The sequence below is a fragment of the Erinaceus europaeus genome, chromosome 8 (genome assembly GCF_950295315.1).
Source record: "Erinaceus europaeus chromosome 8, mEriEur2.1, whole genome shotgun sequence".
NCBI lineage: Eukaryota > Metazoa > Chordata > Mammalia > Eulipotyphla > Erinaceidae > Erinaceus > Erinaceus europaeus.
The window spans coordinates 2,853,862-2,877,718 of record NC_080169.1 but is presented as its reverse complement, the minus strand read 5'-3'; the positions used below and the strand labels follow the sequence as shown (position 1 = coordinate 2,877,718).

The window sequence follows — 23,857 nt, the reverse complement described above, 5'->3', positions numbered from 1 at the left end:
CATTCTAAGACAAAATAAATAAATTATTTTTGATAAGAAAGAAATGCCTGAAGTCTGTGTGTCGCCTAGTTTCAGACTAACCGCCCCTCTGGGTTAGAACATATGTCAAGAATCACTCTTTTGTTGTCTTGCTCTACCACCACTGCTTTCCAGGTGACTTTCCTCAGACAGCAAATCATTAAATTTCTGCAAAAGACTTACACTCAATGTAAAAGGAACAGAATTAAGCAGGCCAAGTTAATAGAGGGCAGGTCTGAACTATCAAAATATATTTTAAAAGATGGTTTTCAGATAACAAGTTCAATTAAATACCCTGCGATTATTAGAAGATGACTTTGTAAATATTCAAGACAGTGACATCATGATTCTTTTTTTCCCCTCCTTTGCAGTTTTTCACAACACTTCTTTGAGATAATATTACTATTGGCATTTGTCAGAGACCTAAAGCCAAAGGGAAGAAACATACTGGTCTTGTTACAGAATCTATGCTTACAGTGATAAACACTTAGAAAAAAGACCTTACATAAATATTTACTAAAAACTGAAGAGCCAGATAATTACTAAGGAAACAGAGAAGTTTAAGTTTCAACTCCCAAGCTAACATATCAGCCTTTAGATCAGGCTGATCTTCTTTTAGACAAGCTTATACTTCTCATTACTTATTAAACAAGATTTTGAATGCCTCTTGAAATCATTCAAACTGCCCTTTTGTGCCTTATGTGGCTAATGTGGCAATATAATTTACAGAGGATACATTATGTTACAGCTTACAAGGGTTTGGTGATGTTCTCAGATGCCCACCAAGGACTTCAGCAAATGGACACCTCTGAAGTAATTTTCCTGGCATCCTGAGATGAACTTAGTGCCAGGTCTTCAAATGTGAATAGCTCATATGTCATCCTATTATGCCACCTGGCCTGGGACCAGTACACCTTTAAAATAGATTTATGCAGGCTATAAACTTACCGGACAGTGCCTCTGTCTTCAAATACACTACATTTAAACAGCTGGGAAAGTGAAAGACTGGCTTTCCAATGCTGAAATCTCTGAGGTCAATTTGCAGCATGAAAAGGAATATCACATTCTATAAAAGACACAAGTTAAGGGGCTGGGTAGTGTTGCGCAGATGTTAAATATTATTTATTTACTAATGTTAAATATTAAAGACACAAATTCAACAGCTGGGTGGTTGAATGCACATGTTACAATGCACAAGGATGCAAGTTCAAGCCTCCTGGCCCCCACCTGTAGGGAGTAAGCTTCCCGAGAGGTAAGTAGTGCTGCGGGTATCTCTCTCCTCTCTCACTCCCCCTCCTTCTCCCTTCTCTCTGGATCTCTGTCTCTATCAGTATATACATAAGTAAAAGACACAAATTCAGATGATTTTCTGTAATATATTAGAGGAAGAAGTCATAACAGGTAAAGTTTAAGACTAGAGAAATCCTTGAGGTCTCACTCTCCTTTTATTTGAAGTTAGGTTAAGTACCACCCCACACAGAAAACAACAGAAGCAGGGGCTTTGTAGGTTTAAGTAGAAAGAAGCTGCAGATAGGCAACATAATACACTCATACACAAGAGGAGAAATTTCATTTTATGTTTAGAAACCGCTCATTCCTGTCGACCTGGAAGACACTTGTCTTTAACAAGTCTTTTTAAATTATTAACTAATCCATAAGAAAATCAGGTTGTGTGTCAAGAACAATCACCCAGTGTTCGGTGTGTCGCACTAAAGTAAAGTACTCTGAGGAGGGGGTGGGGGGGGGGAGTGTTCAGGTCCTGGAACATGGGCAGAGGAGGACCTAGGTGGGGGTTAGAGTGGGAAACTGAGAAATGTTACACATGTACAAACTACTATATTCTACTGTTGACTGTAAACTATTAATACCCCCAGTAAAGAAGAAAATGGGAAAAAAAATAGCCAGTGATACTGGGGATCCGAATATGTGCTAACGTGTGCTATCATGCTCTGCTAAGTGCAGGCATCTGCACATAAGAAATACTAGTCGTGTATACTGTGACCGTATTGGATCTGTATGTTCTAAATGAGAATTCACATGCAACAATTAAGGAACTGGACAATGCTAGAAGAAGAAGAATAACAAAAACTATCAGTAGAGAGTACTGACAGCGTTAGACTGAAATATACGAAACTGCTAGCATTACTTAGTATGTAGGAGTCAGAATAATTAACATGACAAGAGTGTCAGGGAAGGTTCCTGTAAGGAAAGCAGACATCAGATAAGCATTTAACCCCAGCTGCGCCGAGCTGAATTCACGTCCTGTTCCCTCTGCCTTGTCTTCTTCCTAAAATGGTGTCTCAGCTGATACTGCAGTGACCAGCCTGAAGCAGCAAGCTAATAGCTCTCCAAAGCCTTTTAACTTTATTTCTGGAAAAGGTTCTCATGACTATCTTCTCCTCTCGGCTACTTCTCAGGTCTGAGTATCATCTCTTGCCTTTATAACACCTCATTTTGTAACTGGATTTCTTACTGACAGAATAGACTCAGTTCTTCTTCTAGCGTTTGCCCTTCTTCCGTAGCCAGTTAACAGCGTCAAGTTGAGCCTGATGTCAAGTTTCGAGACCTCCTTTGAATCTGGAGAGGTGGCTCAGTGATTATAGACAGGACACATGCTTTGCTCATCGTTCAGTTTTCATGCCCACTAACTCCAGTATCTCAAACACAAGGAGATTAGTGTAGAAAATCACTTAGCACCAGAGAGAGCTCACAAGGCAGGGTGTCTACACTGCATTCTGTTGACTGGCACTGCACAGGAGGTGCTGTGGTGAAGAAGGAAGCTCGAGTCCCTGGTCTTTTTCCTCTCTCTGCCTGCCTCTCTCTCTCTCTCTCTCTCAAAAAGTGGCCTGCACGGTGAAGCTGCACACAGGCAGGGGCCTGGTTCTGAAAGACAGGAATGAATGAATAAATGAATGTATGAAGTGGCCTATGTGAAGAAGCTAACTGTTCAAGATAAAGAGAAGTGGGGGAAAAGGAGTGACTAAGCCAGATTACACAAAACTGCAAGCTAAAAACAAGAATGTGGTGTGATTTTAACTTGAAAAATGTCTGACTTTGTGTCCCTCTAAGGAAATAATAAATACCAATTTATTTGACACCCTTCTTCTATTTTATTTCCACAGACTTCACTTGATTTCCATTAAAGACAAGGAAAGGAAATCTATCAGGTGAAATGTTACAGGAAATCTGGGACTCTCAGGCAGAAGCCTGTCAGCTCCCACCTCAGTCCTCATCAGAGACGGGCGCACTTGATAATGCTGACCTTAGAAACCCTCCCTCTCTCTTGGCTTCCGCGTGCTTACTTTTCTCACAACTTTCCTCTTACCCATCCCTTGGCTGCCTCTGCTCAGTTTCCGACGTTGGTTCTTGACCTTCTTCCTGACCTGTGGATGCTGAAAGGCCTCAAGTTTAGATGAAGCCTCTCTCTCTCTTCCCAGTAAATAGGCCCACACACACTTAAATACCGTCTCGTGCCACTGCCTCCTGATGGTCTCTCTGAGCTCAGCCCATCTGACATCAAAAACAGGGCGGCTGTGAGGCCTCTCATTCTGTCCTCCTCGTCACATGCACATCAACACTGTTCTCCCTGCAGACCTCCCCGTTCCACCAATACCACCACCTTCTACTCCTTTGTGAAGGCGAACATTCCAGGAGTCATCTTCACTCCCTCCTTCATTTCACCCCCTTAGACACAATCCATCACCAAGTCCTGTGTATTCTAACGTTGGAAATATGCTGTAGATCTTTCCAATTCTATCCCTGCTGCTACAGCCCGCCGTGGTCTCTCGCCTACACTTCCGCAGTCATTTCCCTTCCAGCTATGTTTCCAAGTCACTCTCTAGCCAGCAGCCACAGTGATTCCTAAAAACACAGGTCTGATTACATAAATGTTTTTTTAAAAAGTCATTCGCGTAACACACAAGACACCAGCTGACTCCCTTACTGTGAGCTGTAAGGAATCTGACATGACTCGACCCTCCCGGCCATTCCCCTCCTCGTGAAAATGAAGCCGGACATGTGTCTTTTAAACTATTAGGCCCCCTCATCTTCCCCTCTAGTCTTCAAATTCTTTTCAGTTTTACTGACACATAACTGAAAACTAAAGTGCAAGCTATTTAAAGTGTTCAATGTGATGACTTAGGGACAGGAGAGAAGGCATAATGGTTCTACAGAAATATTTTCATTTCTGAGGCTCAAGGCTCCACGTTCAATTCTCAGAACCACCAGAAGCCAAGGAAGCTACGCAGTACTGTGGTCTATCATTCTATGTATATCTCACTCTCTTTCTTCAAATAAAGTAAATACTGAAAAATGAAAAGAAGTCTTTAAAAAAGGCTTGGTGTATGTGTGTGATGTGACAGAATGTCTCCTCCTAGAGATAACTAGCATGCTCATCACACTTCTTTGTTTTATTTTCTGGTGAGAACATAGACATTTGTTCTCAGTAAAACCAGGGTTATTAAAGTTTCCCCTTTTGTTTGGAGAACAGTTGTCTTGGCTCCTGATGTTTTCCCTTTACCTTACAGAAATTTTCTCCAATCACCTCACCTACTGAAATCCTCACCCCTGACCCTCTACACTTAATACACTACACTTAATGCAACCTGCAGTTAGTTCTCTGACGAAGTTGTACAATGGTTTGCTACCTGAATTTGCTCCCTGAGCATGAGCTTCGTGAGGGTAAGGATTCTGTCATTCTTGTTCACCATCCTAGTCTGGTGCCCCCAAATAGTGTCTGAAACACAGTGCACACAAAAGAAGTCCTGTTTCATGAGTAAAACACCACTCCCCATTTTAAGAGCTTTACATCTGTTAATTATGCTCTTAATATTGCTCCCTGGGCCAAAAGATGGATTGTTTGCAGATGTCATTATTTAGTCTCATCTCAAATTTATGTTTAAGACTCCACAGTATAGCTGGTATAATTTACAAGTCTAGAGGGGAAAATAAAAAGTAATAAGCCCAGTAAAACAGAGAACTGAGTTGTGGCAAAGGAAAGGCAGATACAACTCACAGCACCATCATAAGCCAAAGCAGATCAGTGCTCTGTTAAGGACCCAGGTTCGAGCCCCCGGTCCCCACCTGCAGGGGGAAAGCTTTGCGAGTGGTGAAGCAGGGCTGCAGGGGTCTCTGTCTCTCTCCCTGTCTCCCCCTTCCTCTCAATTTCTGACGGTCTCTATCTAGTAAATAAATAAAGATAATAAAAAAGGTTAAAAAACTAAAAAAAAAAAAACCATAACTGCCAAGGAAGGTCTCTTCAAAATGTTGACTTTTTTTTTGCTTCAAAGAGGTCTTATTTGACAAATGAATAAGACAACAGGCAGTGAAAGAGGATGAATTATTAATACTTAATGCTAATAGTATTTTTGCAAGTATGATTTATAAATATTTACTACACTGATTACCTAAAATATTCAAATTCAGTATATTTTTATTTTTAATTCATTATTATTATTATTTTATAGTGGTTTAATAATGATATACAAGGTTTTAAGATAACAGGGGTACAAATCCACACAGTTCCCACCATCAGAGTTCCCTGTCCCACTCCCTCCACTGGAATCTTCCCTATTCTTTATCCCTCTGGGAGTATGGACCAAAATTCTTTCTAGGGTACAGAAGGTGGGAGTTCTGGCTTCTGTAATTGCTTCTCCAGGGGACCTGGCCTTTGGCAGGTGAATCCACACCCCCAACCTGATTCTATCTTTCCCTAGTAGAGTAGGACTCCAGGGAGGTGTTACTTCAGTATACATTGGTGAATTCTAAAAAATGGCTTTTTAAGTTGAGACCTGAGAATACATATAAAGTGCTGTATTAAAAAATAAATAAAGTGCTATATCAAAATTTATTTTTTCATAGTAACACCAGCCTCCTACATCCAAGCCCCTCGAACTAACTGTATTTGTTTGCCTTTAACTAGGGTCAGTGAACAGGAGGAGCCTAAAGCTCTTAACATGTTACTTACTAGTACAATGAATTTGCTTCTTGTTTTATGATTGCAGCTGCTTCCAAACCTGCATTTTACCGAATGCCAAACATTTCTTAGAGAAACCAACATGCAACGCCTGTACTAAATAAAAATCGTGTTATTCATATTAACATAAATCATGGTTTCTAAAACCTAGAGGGTGACATCATCTGTTTATATAAGTAACGTTTTCCACATGACCCTAGAGGACGGCTCTGACAGCAGATTCAAAAATATAAAAAGTCTAGCTGGTCAAAATATTCATTTTAACAAGAAGCAAAACATTTACAAGCCAAAAGGTTGAACAACAATAAATATATAGCATTGAAACATACGTTGGAGAGGAAAACCACCTTACAGATACTTTAGCTTTTAGAACCAGATATGTATATGCTCTGAGACCACCAGAAACAAAATCCATCCATCCTTCCTTCCTTCCTTCCTTCCTTCCTTCCTTCCTTCCTCTCTCACTCTCTATTTTTCTTTCATCACAACTGAGATTTCACAGCTCTCAGGCAACTTTTTCAGATGATGGCGGGGAGGGGGGGAGTGGGCGTCATCAAGGACTAAGACGTTCTCCTATGCGGTGGGCGGGGGTCGTGCACATGGCCAAGTAGGCACATTACGCACATGAGCTATTTTGCTGTCTCTTTAATTTGTAGTTGCTAAAGAAATGCATATATTGTACATTCATCACAAGGGCTTGGTGACTCCAAAGGGCTATCTGAATAATCATTCTAAAAAACATTAAGCTTAGTATAAAACCATTTTTTAAATTTATTTAAGTTTGGCAACATTTGTCCAGCAAGACAGTTCAAACTGGGGGGAGAATGTCATCTCTGCTTGTTGGTGCTGCTCTTACTGTCCACATTTCAAGCAGGGTGAAAGACCAGAAATTAAAAAAGGAATAACCCATAGGCATGACCAAACTTGGTTCGATATCATCTATCTGTGAACTCTTTCATTCTGCACAGATTTTCTGTTTCTGAGAGAAAGCAGTATAATACAACGCAGGCTTTTCTGACTGTTTCACAAGCAAGTGACTGATTAATAAACTGCTTTAAACAATTAAAGTGATTCATCCAGGGGTTGGGGTTGGGAGACAGCTCAGAGTAGCAGAGCAATGCATTTGCATGCCTGAGGCTCCACAGATTCCAGGTTCAATCCCCAGGACCACTCTATACAGCACTGAACTGTGCTTAGGCCTTTCACAGAAACATATAGGTATTTTTAAAAAATATTTTAAATAAATAAATATTTTTAAAATATTTTTAATAAATACTTTGTCCAGGCACCCAAAATCTAAAGGAAAGTGGGAAAAAATGAACACAGGTTTAATTACATTAATGAACTTATAACAAGAGCAAAGAAAATTCTGATTACTAAAGATCAAATTTAATCAATTAAAGCCATTAGAGGGACTGACATCAAAGGTTAAAAAAAAAGACCAGAATGTATATTATTGTAATTTTGAGATGACCAAATACAATCATACTTTTGAAGGTATATTCATTGACGTAAAAGTTGAGAAGACTGGAGGGGAAATGCTGCCACAAGTTTATGTTTAACCTGAGGAAAGTTCTCATTCAAATAACTTCTAGATTAAGTAGAAACAGATTTCAAATCCACATCTGAAGATAAAACAACACCAAGTGTCAATGAACTATATATGAGAACAGTTTACACACACACACACACACACACACACACACACACACACACACACACACACTACGCCTCAGAGATAAATAACTTCCTGAGGAATGTTACAATGTTACTGAAATATTTTTTCTTTTGGCTAACTGATGCAATTTTTAAGAATACTAAAAATTACTATTACGGTTTTCACTGCAGTATTTTATATGAGAATACTCAAAAATAAAATATACAACTGTGTGAGGGTTAAAATTAACATTATATAGATTAGTCCAAATGACATAAATGATAATTAGGAGGAGTTATTTAATATATCCCTCTGCTTTCAGTGAAGGTTTTTCCCCAAATCAGAATATCAAGTATCTGCATTAAACATCTGCAGGAAAGGAAATTCCTCAAACTCCCATGGTATTCCATTCCTGTATTAACAAGGCTACTTCCAAGAAACTAGACTTTGGTCATCACATTGTAATTAGTTACTAGCCAGCTTGTCTGTCAACAAGTATTTGCTAAGTACACACAGGGAGAATGCTATTCTATTTGGCCTTTGATGGTAGACCTTCCTCTCTAGTTCCTGCTAATTGCTTCTCCTGTCTAATACAACTCTAATCCAGGAGTCAAATATTCTTCCACTAACCTCCCATTCACCCCATTATAGACTTCCTAATACAACGGGTAAGAATGGGCATCCATTAATAACTGAGTGCTTTTATTACTCACACAATGTAGTGAGTTTGGGGGGGGGGGAGGTTGAAAGAATTAAAATTGCTTCCATGCAGTGTTTCATAATGAGGTGTTATCACAATATTTTAATTGAGAAGACGGTGGCTTCCATGAATAAACGCATCCACAACTGCTAATGAAGGGAGTCCTTCCGACAACATCTAGCGCAAATTCACGCTGATTTACCACCTAATCATTCACCCCCTTCTTGACTGCTCACAGATTATTAGGAAACTTCTGCTCGCTGGAACACAAGCAGCTGGACACCATTAAACTTTCCCTTTTCTGTAATCTCTGCACATTCCAACTTTACTGGGAAACGCAATGAGATTGTCAGTTTTTTTCTTCTCAAAATACTAACTTTATTGGGTTTACCTGCTTCGCCCCTAACTTGTCAAAAATTCCACCAAACACCTGACTTCTAAACAGCTCTAAAACCCTTTTGAAAAACCCTGACATAGCTGATTTGCTGTATCTGCTATTCCGTATTATTTCCTCCCAGTTTCAGACATTTCTCTGACCTTCTGACCTTCATAGCACAGACATGAAAAATCCTTGAAATGGATTCCTGCCTATAGAATTCCTGTCTTGTCCCTGGGTTCTGCAGCTAAGTCCCATGTCAGTATTCTACCTGTGTCTTCACTCCCTCAAAGGAATTCATCCAATTGCACGGCACTGATCACCTCTAAGCTGAAGACAGAAAAACCCAAGTCTGAAACTTCAACCTTTTCTTTAGACTAACATCTGTCACACCCAGATAATGGCAGTATCTCTTTGTGGATATACCTTCCTCTTCTCAAGAAATATTACTAGAAATACTTAGAAATGAAGCACATTTTCTACAAAGAAAATTTAAATGAACCTCTGGTCAAGTGTCAACTCAACTACCTCTAAACAACTAAAAAACATGAATGTACTATCTGTATTATTCTCTCTTGTCACACTTCCCTATAACAAGCACACACACACATCACTATGAGGTTAGCATTTCTCAAATGCTGAGTTTTTAGAAGCCACAGCTCAAGAGCCTCAAATACTTGCTATTAACATTTGTATCATGTTTGCTTCCTTTAACCTAGATTATATATATATATATATATATATATATATATATATATATATATATATCTCGACTGGATAGAGACAACTAGAAATGGAGAGCAAGGGGGGACAGGATAGAGGAAGACAGACACACTTGCACCCTGCTTCACCGCATGTGGAGCTTTCCCTTACAGTTGAGGACTGGGCACTTGAACCCGGGCCCTTGCACACTGTAACATGTGCACCACCAGCCAGCCCCCTTTAGCCTTGATGTTTAAAGGTCTATGTCAACTAAGATTTCCTGATCTACCCAACTGAATTCCTAATTTGAAACTTAACCAACTTGCTTACAAACCCATGTTTACTTGCTCAGATTCTATAGTAGGTGCCACTCTGTATAAGTCAAAATCTAATACCCAACTTTAAGGTTCACCTTTTTGTAAGATGATGAATTAATTCATTCCAAAAATACAATATGGTTCAGTGTCAATTTCCTAGTTTTGACGCTATACTAGAACAGCTCCATATCACCCCTGAGGAAAGCCCGAGAAAGGATGACACAGAATTTCATTGGGTATTTTAATACCACCCTGTGAATTTATCATTATTACAGATTTTAAAAGCTAAAAAATATGTCAAGCAGGTGTCAACTACATATGCCAGTCATAAGAGGGGTGTGGAGGTCACAAGGAATGCAACGTGTCTGCAGCCCTTTGTGCTAGGGATCTTGTGGGCTGAAGGGAGAACCCTCCGAATGCACAGGCTGAAGTCAGAAGCCTGGTGTGACTGCATGAGGAGACGCGGCCTTTAAGGAGGCTGTCAGGGCTACGTGAGGTCCTCGGGTGAGGTCCTCGTCCAGGAAGACTGTGAATTACATGGAGAGGAAAGATGCCAGGGGAGAAACCAGAAGGTGGCCATTTATAACAAAGGAGAAAGAAGCAGGCCTGCAACTGTCTCTCTGTCTTTCCCTCTCCTTATCTCCCCCTCCTCTCTCAGTGTCTCTCTGACTCTATCCACTAATAAACAAACAAACAAACAAATAACGTCTTAAAAAACGTTTGAAAAAATGTGAAACCTGGAAGAGAACTTAAAAACTTAGGAAGAACATCGAGTTCAGGCAGAAGGTGGATGCCACTGTGCAGGAGAGCAGGCGGACAGAGCGGCAGCGGTCAGGAGATGGAGAGATGGGAAACAGAGCCAGAAGCCGCACACTGGGTGAGCCGGGCCGAGCCTGAGGGAAGCAGGCGGATCTGCAGAGACTGACAGAGAAACCAAGGAACATGGATGCGCTGAGGAGGAAATGGCCTCAGTGCAAGGTGCTGCCGAGCAGCCAAGTTGGTCATAAGCAAAGTGTTCTCTAGACTTGGCGATTCTGAAGTCACGGGTGAAAGGCAAAACAACAACAACAAAGACTCTCAGGAGTTTTGTTCTCAATAACTCGCGTGGTTTCTCCACTTTTCGAGGGGAGGTGAAGAGGCAGAAAGGAGGCAGGATGCACCAACTAGCAGCACCTGTTGATCTGTTGCTCCTAAGAGTCCTGTGAAAAAAACAAACCTGGCTCACCCCTCAGACCTGAATCACAGACAAGCCTTCTGACAACCGCGGCTACTGCCCGTGAGCAACAGATTTCCTTGAGGGAATAAGCCATCGCTCTTTCCTGAGGTAGGAAGTGGGTCTTTGCTCCCTCTCGTCACCGATTCTGATGTGACTGTAGTTGCTTCCTTGGCACTTCCGTTACGGTCTTCCTTGACCAAAGCTACACACGTCATGTGTCTGACATGTGCACAGTATGTGGAAGAGAAAGAGCGGGTACGCTCGGGCGCTGTTGACTCTGGGTCTTGGGTAGCTGTCACGAACACACACAGCTCTTACACTTCTGGAAGAGATGTTGAGAACTCCATAACTGAAGCTCTGTCTTTCGTTTTCTGCTTGACGACATGCATGGCAAGTATCTGGTCACTCAGACAGTCTGCCTGGGAGGGCGCCTACTCTGTCGTGAGCATGACCTAGATGCACTAGATGGCCTAGAGCCCAGCCCCACTGCACTGGGAGAACTTTCAGTGCTATGATCTCTCCCCCCACCCCTCTCTTTTTCTCACTAGAGCACTGCTTAGCTCTGGTTTATGGTGGGGCTGGGGACTGAACCTAGGACCTCTGGCTCCTCCAGCATGGAAGTCTTTTTGTGTAACCATTATGCTGTCTCCACAGCCCGATCTCTCTCTTTCTATCTGGAAAAAAGTCAGCCCGGAACAATGAAACCTCACTGATGATGGAAAAAAAGACTCCTTGGAAAATGGGTGATGCTTTAGAACAGCCTGTCCTGAAAACGATGCACTCCACTCTCTTTGTAAAGATGCTGGCAGGATACAAATGAAACAAGTTATCATCACAACAGAATTTTTTTTAAAAATGTATAATTTTTCACAGCTATTTCTAAAATTCAGCACATAACTTGAAAACATGAGAAAATTTTGATAAATGAAGTTTTTAAAAATTTTACTAATTTTTCAAGCTAAGCTCTTCTTATGCCTAGAAAAATCACCAAGTGTTAGTCCCAGCCTAAGTTATCACTTTTGATACCAGCTAGTCTCAATTCTCTCATATTGTAATCAACACTGAATGCCTTTTCTTCAACTTAATTTATTTTTTCTTATATTGAATAGAATAGAGATAAATTGAGAGAGGGAGCGAGGGAGGAGGTAGACAGGGAAAGGAAAACAGAGAGAGAGCCTCAGCACTGCTTCACTGCTCTGCTCCTGAAGCTTCCCCCTGCAGGTAGTGACTGGGGACTTGAACTAGGGTCCCTGTGCATGGTAAGGTGTGCGCTCTACCTAGTGCAGTACTACCAGTGACTTTTCTATCTTAGTGCATCAAGCGCTCTTTTCATAATTGCAACATTACTATTTACAGTAACTTTATATTCTGAAGACAGTTTTTACTCTTTTCTTTAAAAAAAAGTAGTCTGTCTGCTCTTTGAATTTCACTCTTCTTTTTTAAAAGATTTTATTTATTCATTTATTTATTTATTTATTCATTCATTCATGAAAAAGACAGGAGGAGAGAGTGTAGAGCTAGACATCACTCTGATACATGTGCTGCCAGGGATCGAACTCAGGACCTCATGCTTGAGAGTCAGTACTTTGTCCACTTGACTCCTTAAACTCTAGAATTCTTTTTTTTAATTTTTTAGTTTTATTTTCCCTTTTGTTGCCCTTCTTTTTTATTGTTGTAGTAGTTATTATTGTTGTCGTCATTGTTGGATAGGACAGAGAGAAATGGAGAGAGGAGGGGAAGACAGAGAGGGGGAGAGAAAGACAGACACCTGCAGACCTGCTTCACCGCCTGTGAAGTGACTCCCCTGCAGGTGGGGAGTCAGGGGCTTGAACCAGGATCCTCATGCCGGTCCTTGTGCTTTACGCTGTGTGCACTTAGCCAGCTGCACTACCACCTGACTCCCTAAACTCTAGAATTCTTTTGTCAAGTTCTCATTAGTACTTTTGAGATACATAACAGCATTTAGGATGACAAATAATGGAAGTTCATAGTCACTGAGAATTTGCTATGTGTCGGGCACTTGCTAGGCATTTTTCATGTACTACCATGTTTAATTTGGCCAACAATTCCATGGTAAAATAACATTATTCATATTCATCATTGAGGACACTGGAAAGTGGACAAGCTTGGAAATATATCTTTTATCATACAACTGACAATGCTCGAGTTAGTTCTCAAACCCAGGTACTTCTACTGCCCTAGTACATTTCACCAAAGCATTTTCCACTAAGGAACTCACTTGTCTTTAGAAAATGGGCAAAGCCTTATATACTGGGTAGGAAAAAATGGATTCGGAAACCATTTAGCACAGCAATAGAAATCATCAACAAAATTAAAAGGCAGTCTCTTAAAGGTAGGCAGCGTTGCAAATCACCCCCATCTGGCAAGGACTCATAACCACACTACAGGGCTGGGTGAACAGCTCACTTACATAATGCACTGCTTTGCTGGGTGTGTGATCCAGGTCGAAGCCTGGCCCCCACTGCATTTAAGGAAGCTTCAGAGTTATAGTCAGTCTGTATGTATGTCTGTCTGTTCTCTTTCTCTCTCTCTCTCTCTCTCTTCCTCAGAGAGATAAATTTAAATTCTGTTGAAATGGGTCATTTGGAAGTAGTCTCAAAATAACACCAAACCTTAAAACTAAAGAGGTCATTAACTCACGTTTAAAATACTGAAAATGTGGGAGTATCAAATATATCTCCCCCAAAGGACAAAATAAATACCTTCTTCAGATTTATACTATTTTCTCTTACCAACTGAATTTAGTGGAGAAAATACACAAAATACTAACTCGTGGGTGGTCTATTCCCCATCTCCAAACAAGCTTTCTGACCCAGATCTCTGAACAGACTCTTGATGTTTATCAAAAGTCTTCTTGTCTCCCCGTTCTTCCCTTCCTGGAACCTTCTTTTTCATGAAGGAATCTGGCAGCGCCAAAGAAAACACAGCAGAAACTGTGGTCCATTACGACTTCGGACTTGTATGACCATATTAAAAGTATTCACTGAGGGTCTTCATGTTGGGAGAAGTCTATTTTAGGCACAGTCCAATCTGTTATATTCTTACCTTCAGGTTCCCGATTATTAAACAATTTGTTCTGCTCGAGGGCCAGGCGGTGGTGCACCTGGTTAAGCACACACCTTACAGTTTATTCTGCTTTATATCTTTTTAAAAATATTAATTTATTTATTACCTTTTGTTGCCCTTGTTGTTTTATTGTTGTAGTTATTATTGTTGTTGTTATTGATGTTGTTGTTGCTGGATAGGACAGAGAGAAATGGTGAAAGGAGGGGAAGACAGAGAGGGGGAGAGAAAGACAGGCACATGCAGACCTGTTTCACTGACTATGAAGCGACTCCCCTGCAGATAGGGAGCCGGGGGCTCGAACCCGGATCCTTACTCCAGTCCTTGCGCTTTGCACCACCTGCGCTTAACCCGCTGTGCTACTGCCCGACTCCCTCTGCTTTATATCTTAATGCTTTTCAGCCACCAAGATGTAGGAGAAATATGAGGCAAAGAGGTTCATAAGAAAATCTCCAATGCAAAAAAGATTTTCAAATTCTAGATGCCAGGGAGGATACTGTAATCATGGGCTTTACTAACGCAAAGAAAGAACACATCCAAGGTGCTGAGCTCACAAAGTCGTTAAGGCTAGAAAAGACCAAGGTTTTTTTATTCTGAGATGTTTATCCATCTGCAATTTAATAGGTAACATGGTAAAATGACACACTCCTGCCTTTCCATACTAATCATTGGATCGACCTTCCCGTGGTGCATCCCGTGCATACCCATTCATTGGGGAAACTGACGATCCTTTCTAGCCGACTGAGTCCACATGGATCCCAGTCACTTTCAAAGCCAGCAACAAGCAGCTCCTGACAGCTTTCAAGCTGTTGGTCCTGCTCTTCGAGTCCTCCAACTTAATGTTGAGGGGCTGTCCTTTGCCAAACACGTTCTTATTGGTCAATTGGCGATACAGCATCAGGCAGGTGTTATTTGCCTACAAGAAACACATATAGCAGTTGATGAAGCTGCTCAACTCACCATCAGTGGATTGGATTTAATATGCTATAATCTCCATCCTAAACACGGCCGAGCCATCTACGACAAATCGTGTCTTGCGGACGTTTACCATACAGCCTCTTCGACCTTCTACGACTCCATTACTATTGGAACTATTCAGCTCGTCAACGTATATAAGCCTCCCAGTGCCTCTTGGGATAATGAGGTCCTGCCTAGCCCGAATCACCCAGCCGTTTATGTTGGAGACTTTAATAGTCATCAACAAGACTGGGGATATTCCTCCACTCGTGCTGACGGCTCTATCTTAGCCGACTGGGCTTCAGCAAATGACCTCTCCCTATTATACGATCCCAAACAGCCAGGCTCTTTTCACAGTGCTAGATGGAATAAAGACTCATCACCCGACCTGTGCTGGATTAGCACAGTCAACGGCCAAGCCTTTCCCGCTACGAGACAAGTTCTCAAGATCTTCCCGCACAGTCATCACCGCCCAGCTATCATCCACATTGGTCTCCAGCTCCCACTGATTCTGTGCTCGGAGAAACTAAGATGGAACTTTCGGAAAGCAAACTGGCGTCTGTTCAGTGATCTTACCAACAAATCTATTCCTGCAATTCCAATTAACTCTATCCCCTCTGAAGATTCCTACAGGCGCTTCCGCCAAGCCATCTTCAAAGCAGCTTCCCAAGCCATTCCTCGTGGGAGACGTGCTAACTATACGCCTGGTCTTGATGCTGAATGCTAGCAACTACTAAAGCAGTATGATGAATCGGGCGACCCAGATGTGGCCGACCATCTCATTGCCTCCCTGGATGCAGCACACCAAGCCCGCTGGCAACAACTCACAGAAAGTCTGAACTCCACCCACTCAAGTAGGAAGGCCTGGAAGCTTCTTCATAGTCTGGGTGCCGGTAGCCAACCCTCTCCCTTCCCCCATCCTCCCGTATCTCCAAACTCAGTGGCCAGTCACTTAACTCAAGTTGGACGTGCTAAGATCGACCCAGTCTGGAAAAGAGAAATTTCCCATGAGTGGTCATCCCACTTCCATCTATCTTGTCCATCTCCAAAACTCTCTCCCTTTACACTGTCTGAACTGGAAGACGCTTTGAAGAGGGTTAAACTGGGACCGGCTGCTGGCTATGATAACATCACCCCAGAACTCATTCTTAACTTGGGCCCCGCGGCAAAGAAGTGGCTAACTACATTCCTGTGCCACATCTTGGAAACCGAATCTATGCCCAAAATTTGGCGTTGTGTGAAGATAATAGCAGTTTTGAAACCAAAGAAAGACCCAACACTGGCCGCCAGCTATAGACCAATTTCTCTCCTCTCCGTGTGTTACAAACTCCTTGAGAGGCTGCTTCTGTCACGTATTTCTCATCTTACAGAGAAATTCCTATCACCCGCCCAAGCTGGTTTCCGCCCAGGAAGACCTACCTGCGAATAAGTCCTGGCCCTCTCAACTTATTGAAAATGGATTCCAGAAGAATTTAAAGACGGGTGCTGTCTCTGTCGATCTCACAGCAGCCTATGACACAGTCTGGCACCGTGGTCTCCTAGTCAAGATCTCAAGATGCCTGCCTCCATGGGTGGCCAACACTATATCGTTTCTTCTCCAAAACAGAAGATTCCGGGTGCATCTGGGTGACAAGTCTAGCAGATGGAGACCTGTCTCAAGTGGCCTCCCCCAGGGCTCTGTTCTGGCTCCTACGCTATTTAATATTTACATCAATGACCTTCCAGAAACTTCTTCAAGGAAGTTCATCTACACTGATGATATCTGCTGTGCAACTCAGGCATCCAAGTTTGACATCCTTGAGGAAACACTCACGAAAGACATGTCTCTGATATCTGATTACTGTAAAAAATGGCAACTAACCCCTAGCACTGCAAAAACGGTATCATCTGTTTTCCATCTACACCATGCCTCGGTCTCGCATGAGCTTAATGTGCAGCTTGACGATACGAGAATCCGGCATGAGGCCCAGCCAGTCTATCTTGGTGATACTCTCGATCACACTCTGTCATTTCACGAACATCTCATAAAAACTGCAGCAAAGGTGGGCGTGAGGAATAACATCATTGCAAGACTGGCCAGCTCCTCATGGGGCTCGAGCGCTTCCACACTACGATCATCATCTCTGGCATTATGCTATTCCGCTGCAGAATACTGTGCCCCAGTATGGTTCCGTAGCCCCCATATCCACTTGGTCGATTCCAAATTATATTCCTCCATGAGGATAATTTCTGGAACCATCCATTCCAACCCAGTTCCATGGCTGCCAGTTCTCAGCAACATCGCCCCGCCAGATATTCGTCGGGATGCGGCATCATCTAAGTTCATTTCCCATGTCTACGCTCGACCGGACCTACCAATATACGAAGATATCTTCGCCCACCCTGTCCAACGCTTGACGTCTCGTCACCCAATCTGGTCCCCTACACCTACACTGAACTTCTCTGTTCCAGTCTCTTGGAAACAGAGTTGGCAGTCAGCTGAGGTAAAGAACAAACACCTCATCACAGACCCCTGCAAGCGTCAACCCGGCTCTGACCAAGCACGTTATGATTGGGCCCTCCTCAATCGCTATCGAACAGGCCATGGCCAGTGCGCCGCTATGTTCCATCGCTGGGGAGCCAGAGACAACCCGAACTGCCCCTGCGGCTCCAGACAGACTATGACCCACATAGTCAACGACTGCCACCTCTCCAGATTCAAAGGAGGTCTCGAAACTTTACATCAGGCTCAACCTGACGCTGTTGACTGGCTATGGAAGAAGGGCAAATGCTAGAAGAAGAACTAAGTCACTTCATCTTCCTAGGCCAGAGTTGCTTCAGCTGCTGAGTAAGGGATGTGAACCAGAGAGTTTCGAAGTCCCTGCCCAGCTCTTAAAGAAAAACAAAAAAATCCTATCTCTGAAAATGCCCATATGCTTTATGTTAAGCAACCCACGACTTTCCACCACTACTCTCTAGCATACCACCTTACTCTCACACACTCCAAAAGAACTGCTAAAACTAAACAAACACGGCACATCACACAAATATGGGCAGAAAGCAGAAATAATTCACACAAGTTCTTATACCTCTGTGATAACAGTATCATGTCACCCACAGGAGGAAAAAAAGCAAAATAAGCACAAAACAAAGACAGAAATACAACTTTCATAGATTCTTCACAGTAAGGATAAAGGATGATGTGAAACTATTTCTGCTCTCTGACCCCATGCTGCTAGAGCACTTTAATGTCAGGATGGCTGGGTCAGAATAAGTTCCACAAGAGGCAGCTTTGACTAGAAATGCGTCTGTCCCACTGCGGCCTATGTGGTCTGAAGAGAGGCACAGTGGGCTAGCACATTTGGATTTTAGATCCAGCCCTTCTGGGAACCATGTCAATCTGGGAATGCTATTTATCTTCTCCTAACAATTTTTCCTTTGGCAAAACAGTGGTTCTCCTTCTCCTTCTCCTTCTTCTCCTCCTCCTCCTCCTCTTCTCCTCCTCCTCCTCCTCCTCCTCCTCCTCCTCTCCTTCTCCTTCTTCTTCTTTGTAATGCAATGAGAGACTTGGGCTTCTTTTAAAAATATTTTACTTATTTATTATTGGATAGAGACAGAGAGAAACTGAGAGAGGAGAGAGAGAGACAGAGAGACACCTGCAGCCCTGCTTCAGCACTCGAGAAGCTTCCCCTGTGCAGGTAAGGACCAGGTACTGGACTCTGGGTCCTTGTGCACTGTAATGTGTGCACTTAGCCAGGTGTGCCACCGCCTGGCCCCAACAGTAATATTTCTATGTGTCTCTTTTCCTTACAAGCCATGTCATGCCTAAATACGAAAGTGTATGTGTGTGTAGTGGGGGGAGATCTAGGGAGGAAAGATCTTTATGGGCAATAATGCAACAGGTTAGTGATCAAGAACTCTAATTAAATAAAGTTTTCACTGAGGCAGGGTGGTGGTGCACCTGATTGAGCGCATGTTATAACGCACAGGGTTCCAGTCCTAGCTCCCCACCTGCAGAAGGCTCCACAAACGGTGAAGTAGGTCTGCAGGTGTCTCTCTGTCTTGCTCTCTCTCTACTATCCCTTCCTCTCAATTTCTGTCTCCACCCAATAAATAAATCAATAAACAAAATATTTTTAAAAGAGTTTTTTTTTTAATTTCAGTATGATGATTAGAAAAGATAAAATGGGAGGAAGAGTCGCTCAGCCAGAGACACAAAGCTAAGTCGTCAGGAGGTAAAGCCAAGCCAGCAGGACCATGGCAGGGTGGCATACATTGCTCTCTCTCACCCATGAAATGAACCAGCTCGGCTAGGCTGAGAGGCGCAAACTGGCACCAACGAGGCTGTGTTCCCGGCTTATAAGTGAACACATTCTCCAATGTTTCTTCACTTTTTCTTCCACGCTTCTTTCCTTTTATATAATTAAAATCTTGCACTGAGGGCTTATATAGGCATAACCCTCAAATTGTTTCCCAATCTAGCTGCTCAGACAAATAAATAGAACTCCACAATCTGTGCAATTAAGGGAGCATAGATAAACGTGTCATTGAAAAAAGGCATGTGTTTTCTCCAGAGGTTCCCATCTTTACTTAGAGCACGGCTATGCGGCACCTGATCTCTGGTCCCAAGCAGGTGGCCACAAAGAAATAGAGAAGATGGAGCTACTGTATTTGAACTGACAGATACACCAGGCAGACATGGGAATAAGCATCTTTTTTGAGCTCTCTTTTTGTTTTTTTAATTCTTAATTCTGGGATAGAGTCAGCCCAGAAATTGAGAGGAAAGGGGAAGATAAAGAGGGAGAGGAACAGAAAGATACATGCAGCACTGTTTCGCCACTCACAAAGCTGTCCCCCTACAGGTGGGGAACAAGGGCTTGAACCCAGGTATTTACACATGTGCACTCAACCAGGTGCATCACCACTGAGCCCCTTAAACTCTCATTTTATATACCTTTTCTCCCTGAAATCTTCTTAGTTTTATCTTCTGTCAAGTAGGGATGGAAAGCCCTATACACAGTACACGCTATAATGATTTTTTCAGTGTATTATCTCATTAAGTATATATATTTATTTCTTGGGAACAGAGGATATAGGACAGAAGTAGAAGTAGAAGGATCAATCAGGTAGGTATCCACTAAGGTACAATGAACAGGAACAACATTAAAATAACATTACAACTGTTACTATGTAGGAAGATGCTTCCATTCTAAAACACCACATTAGAAATATTGTTTGGGAACTAGCAAAACAGTTTACTTAGCCAATGAGCTGCTTTGTCATGTGTCTAACCCAGGATCAATCCTGACCCCACAGCAATGGCAGGAGCACCAATGCTAGAGTGTCTTTCACTTTCTCTGCTTCTTTGTCTGTCCCTATCTACCTATCTATCTATCTATCTATCTATCTATCTATCTATCTATCTATCTAAAAAAGTCACCCCAGAGTGGTGAAGCCCCAGGGATGACAAAAATATTATGGGGGGGGGGGAGGGTAAGGAGACAGCATAATGATTATGCAAAAAGGCTTCCATGTCTGAAATTCTCAAGTCCCAGTTGCGATCCCTGACACCACCATGATCCTGAGCTGAGTGATGCTCTGGTCAAAACAACATACACATTGGCCTGTACCCACACCTATACCTAATTTTGCAATAAAAGCTGAGTTCTAACTGTGTATGATTATGGACGAAAACATTTCAGCTGGGAGACAGTTCAGTGGCTGGAGTGCAGGACTTCAAAGACTTGTGGCCCAAGGTTCGATTCCCAAGCACCACATATGTCAAGGTAAGTGGTGCTGATCTCTCATGCTCAAATTTATAAAAATAGATTAAGGAGTTCAAATAACAGGAATTACTTTAAAATATTCCAAGTTACAGAATTTAAGCCATGAAATTTACCATCCCTAAGTTTAAAAGGTAAACTAACATACAACTATAGTATCTTTAGCTTGACTTTTTTTTTTTTTTACTGAATTTCTACTCCAAGCATTGTGCTAGGTGCTTTTATACCTAAAAAGTATTCTAGCAAGAGAAGTATCATTGACCCTGTCTCAAAGCAAAATAACTAAAATTGAAAAAGCCGAGCAACATTCCCAGGGACATATGTGTAGTAAGGAAAGAGACAGGCCCCAAACATTGGTCTGTCTGCCTCCACAGTCTGTGTTTATTAGATTATGCTATGCTGTCTCCCTGTTTACCTTTTAAATTTTTCACATGCATTTCTTTTTATTTCTAGGAATGCTGGTTGTGGGGAAAGGGAGAAACAGGGAAAACATCAGCATAAAGGGGGTGGGGTGGTGCACAAAAGGCATGAGAGAAGGAAGGAGGAGGAGGAGGAGGAGGAGGAGGAGGAGGAGGAGGAGGAGGAGGAGGAGGAGGAGGAGGAGGAGGAGGAGGAGGAGGAGGAAGAGACCCACTTCCCATACTGTGCTCCACATTTTAAGAGGAAATTCTTCCGGTTACTGCCATAAAGAGGGACGCTGATAAGGGGAGAATCAGGATTTGAAAACTGCTGCTCTATGGCACCAAAGGCAACAGCACTGATAGCTCAGACCCCCCGACAGTGGGAGAGGCTGACCTGGATGCTTGCAGCCATCCGGGGACGCCCCTGTCAAAGCAGAACAGATCTCACTCTCTTGGGCTAGTGAGCTTCTCAGCTGAGAAGTCTGCTCACATCTCCTGATGCCCTGTCTTTCTGTTCTCTCTTCCCCTTATTCTGATAACCGCAACCTAAGCAAGAGCAAAAGGAATAGGGCTCATCTGGATCACATCAGCAGCTGGAATCATGATATTTACATTTACAATCTATGGTATTACAAGAGCACATTCAGTAAAACTTGTCTTTGAAGTAGTTTTATTCTCAAATCTTTTTTTATTGGTTAGAAGCAAAAAAAAAAAAAAAAGGAAGAAAGAAAATTAGTTCATGTATTTAAAATCGGGAGGGGGGGGGGCACTGACATGCCGCTAAAAATGTCTAGCACGTAAATATCTCAAGAATATCTACCCAAGCAGTTACCCTGGGATATCTGAGGAGAAATGTGAAAGCAAGTTTCTTAGCTATCACCACTTTAATATGAAAATGTAAACCCTGAATACAACCCCAGGCATAGTCCTTTAATTTGAAGAAAGAACAATTGGGTGTAAAGAGCAGGAAGGAAGCTCTTACCTGGCATGACCATGGTCTGTGGAGCAACGGCATCAGTAGTTAGGCAGAGACGCCCACCTTTGGCTAATCGGTCGCAAAGCAGTGTGATGTGTTTCTTCAGTCTGCTGGTGTCTTTGGGGATGTTCAGCTGGCTGTTGAGGTGTAAAGCCTGCTCTTTGGAGCTCTTTGAAAGGCAGGTCTTCAGGAGGTGGGAAACAGCAGCATCCACTGTTTCCTCCCAACCCTAGAAGCAAAAAATAATCATGAATTTATACAAAGATGGCAAGTAAACAAACAACTTTTTTAAAAACTATTTTCTATTCACTAGGAATGATACACATGCTGTGAATTACCTGTGCCCAAATACTGAGGACTTGTTAAGAGCCTCATGTCCAAATTATTCCAGAACAGCATGGTTTGGCATTCTAGATCTTTTAGGCAAGTGACCTTGAGCACATTCCTTACATTCTCTTAGTATCATATTTGTCATCAAATGAAGATACTGATACTGGCAGTAATAATAATAATAACGGACATACCAGTGCTTAGGATGATTCAATGAGATGTCAAGGAAGCACTTACCGTTAACTAGTCACAATCACCTTGAGTGTAGGTATATTTGAGAGTGAAAGGTGAAGCTGGGGGCCAGGTGGTGGTGCACCTGGTTGTGCTCACATTCCAGTGTGCAAGAACCTGGGTTCAAGCCCCTGGTCCCCACTGGCAGAGGGAAAGCTTCATGCGTGGTAAAGTAGGGCTGCAGGTGTCTCTCTGTCTCTCCCTCTCCCCTTTCAATTCTGTCTCTATACAATAATAAATAAATAAATCTTAAAAAAAAATAAAAGTGAAGCTGCCAGGATTGTATCACCCTATTTTTCCACTGAAGAACTGGCTGTGACAGGGAGAGCTCTGGATTCTATGAGACAGAGCTGCTTCTCTCAGGTACTGATCCTACAGCTCTCAGGCTGCATGAAACTGGAGGAGTGGCTTTCAGGAGGGATTCTGTGTAGCATAAGAATCCATCAAGTTCCACTGTACTACCCACGTGACAAGAGTGGCCCAAAGTAAGCCCTTTCTCCCCACTTTTATTGAGGAAAAAGTACAGCTGGACATGGCAATACACTGCTGCCTGAACAGCAGGACATTTCAATTCTAAGAATATCGGTGCTGGGAAGGAACACTGGCACTGTCATGGAGAGCAACATCATCAGGACGGGCACTGAGAAGCCTCATCCTCATTGAAGTGAGGTCAGACAACAACAAAACAAGGGTCAATGTGAGTTTCCGTCGGGCATCCTAAGAAAAATCCTAAACAAAATGGGTTAAGAGTGTGAAGGATGAATATGGGATGACCTCACTCTCAGGCAGAAGTTGAAAAACAAGATCAGAAAAGAAAACACAAGTAGAACCTGAAATGGAATTGGTGTATCGCACCCAAGTAAAAGACTCTGGGGTGGGTGGGTGGGGAGAACACGGGTCCAAGAAGGATTCAGAGGACCTAGTGGGGGTTGTATTGTTATATGGGAAACTGGGAAATGTTATGCATGTACAAACTATTGTACTTACTGTTGAATGTAAAACAATTCCCCAATAAAAAAATATATTGTAACATAAAAAAAAAGTGTGGAGAAGGGAAGTCCAGACATCCTGAGCAGTGCAGCAGGGCTGTGTGAATAAAATGGGGTGTTTCTGTCAGCGTGAATCCATTTGTTAAGAACTAGATCACATCATTAGC

The 23,857-nt window shown here is 42.4% G+C and overlaps 1 protein-coding gene across 6 annotated transcripts in view; it reads right to left on the bottom strand.

Annotated features, from left to right (window-relative positions):
* Positions 1 to 23,857, bottom strand: part of BBS9 (Bardet-Biedl syndrome 9) — a 420,670-nt gene that overhangs the window by 38,320 nt on the left and 358,493 nt on the right. For 5 of the 6 annotated variants that reach the window (XM_060195812.1, XM_060195813.1, XM_060195814.1 and 2 more), the window contains one exon: positions 22,147 to 22,369. In XM_060195812.1, the coding sequence (XP_060051795.1) occupies positions 22,147 to 22,369 (223 nt within the window). Of the gene's footprint in view, positions 1 to 21,558; positions 21,711 to 22,146; positions 22,370 to 23,857 lie in introns of all 6 variants that reach the window. The other variant, XR_009551114.1, reaches the window with a different exon arrangement.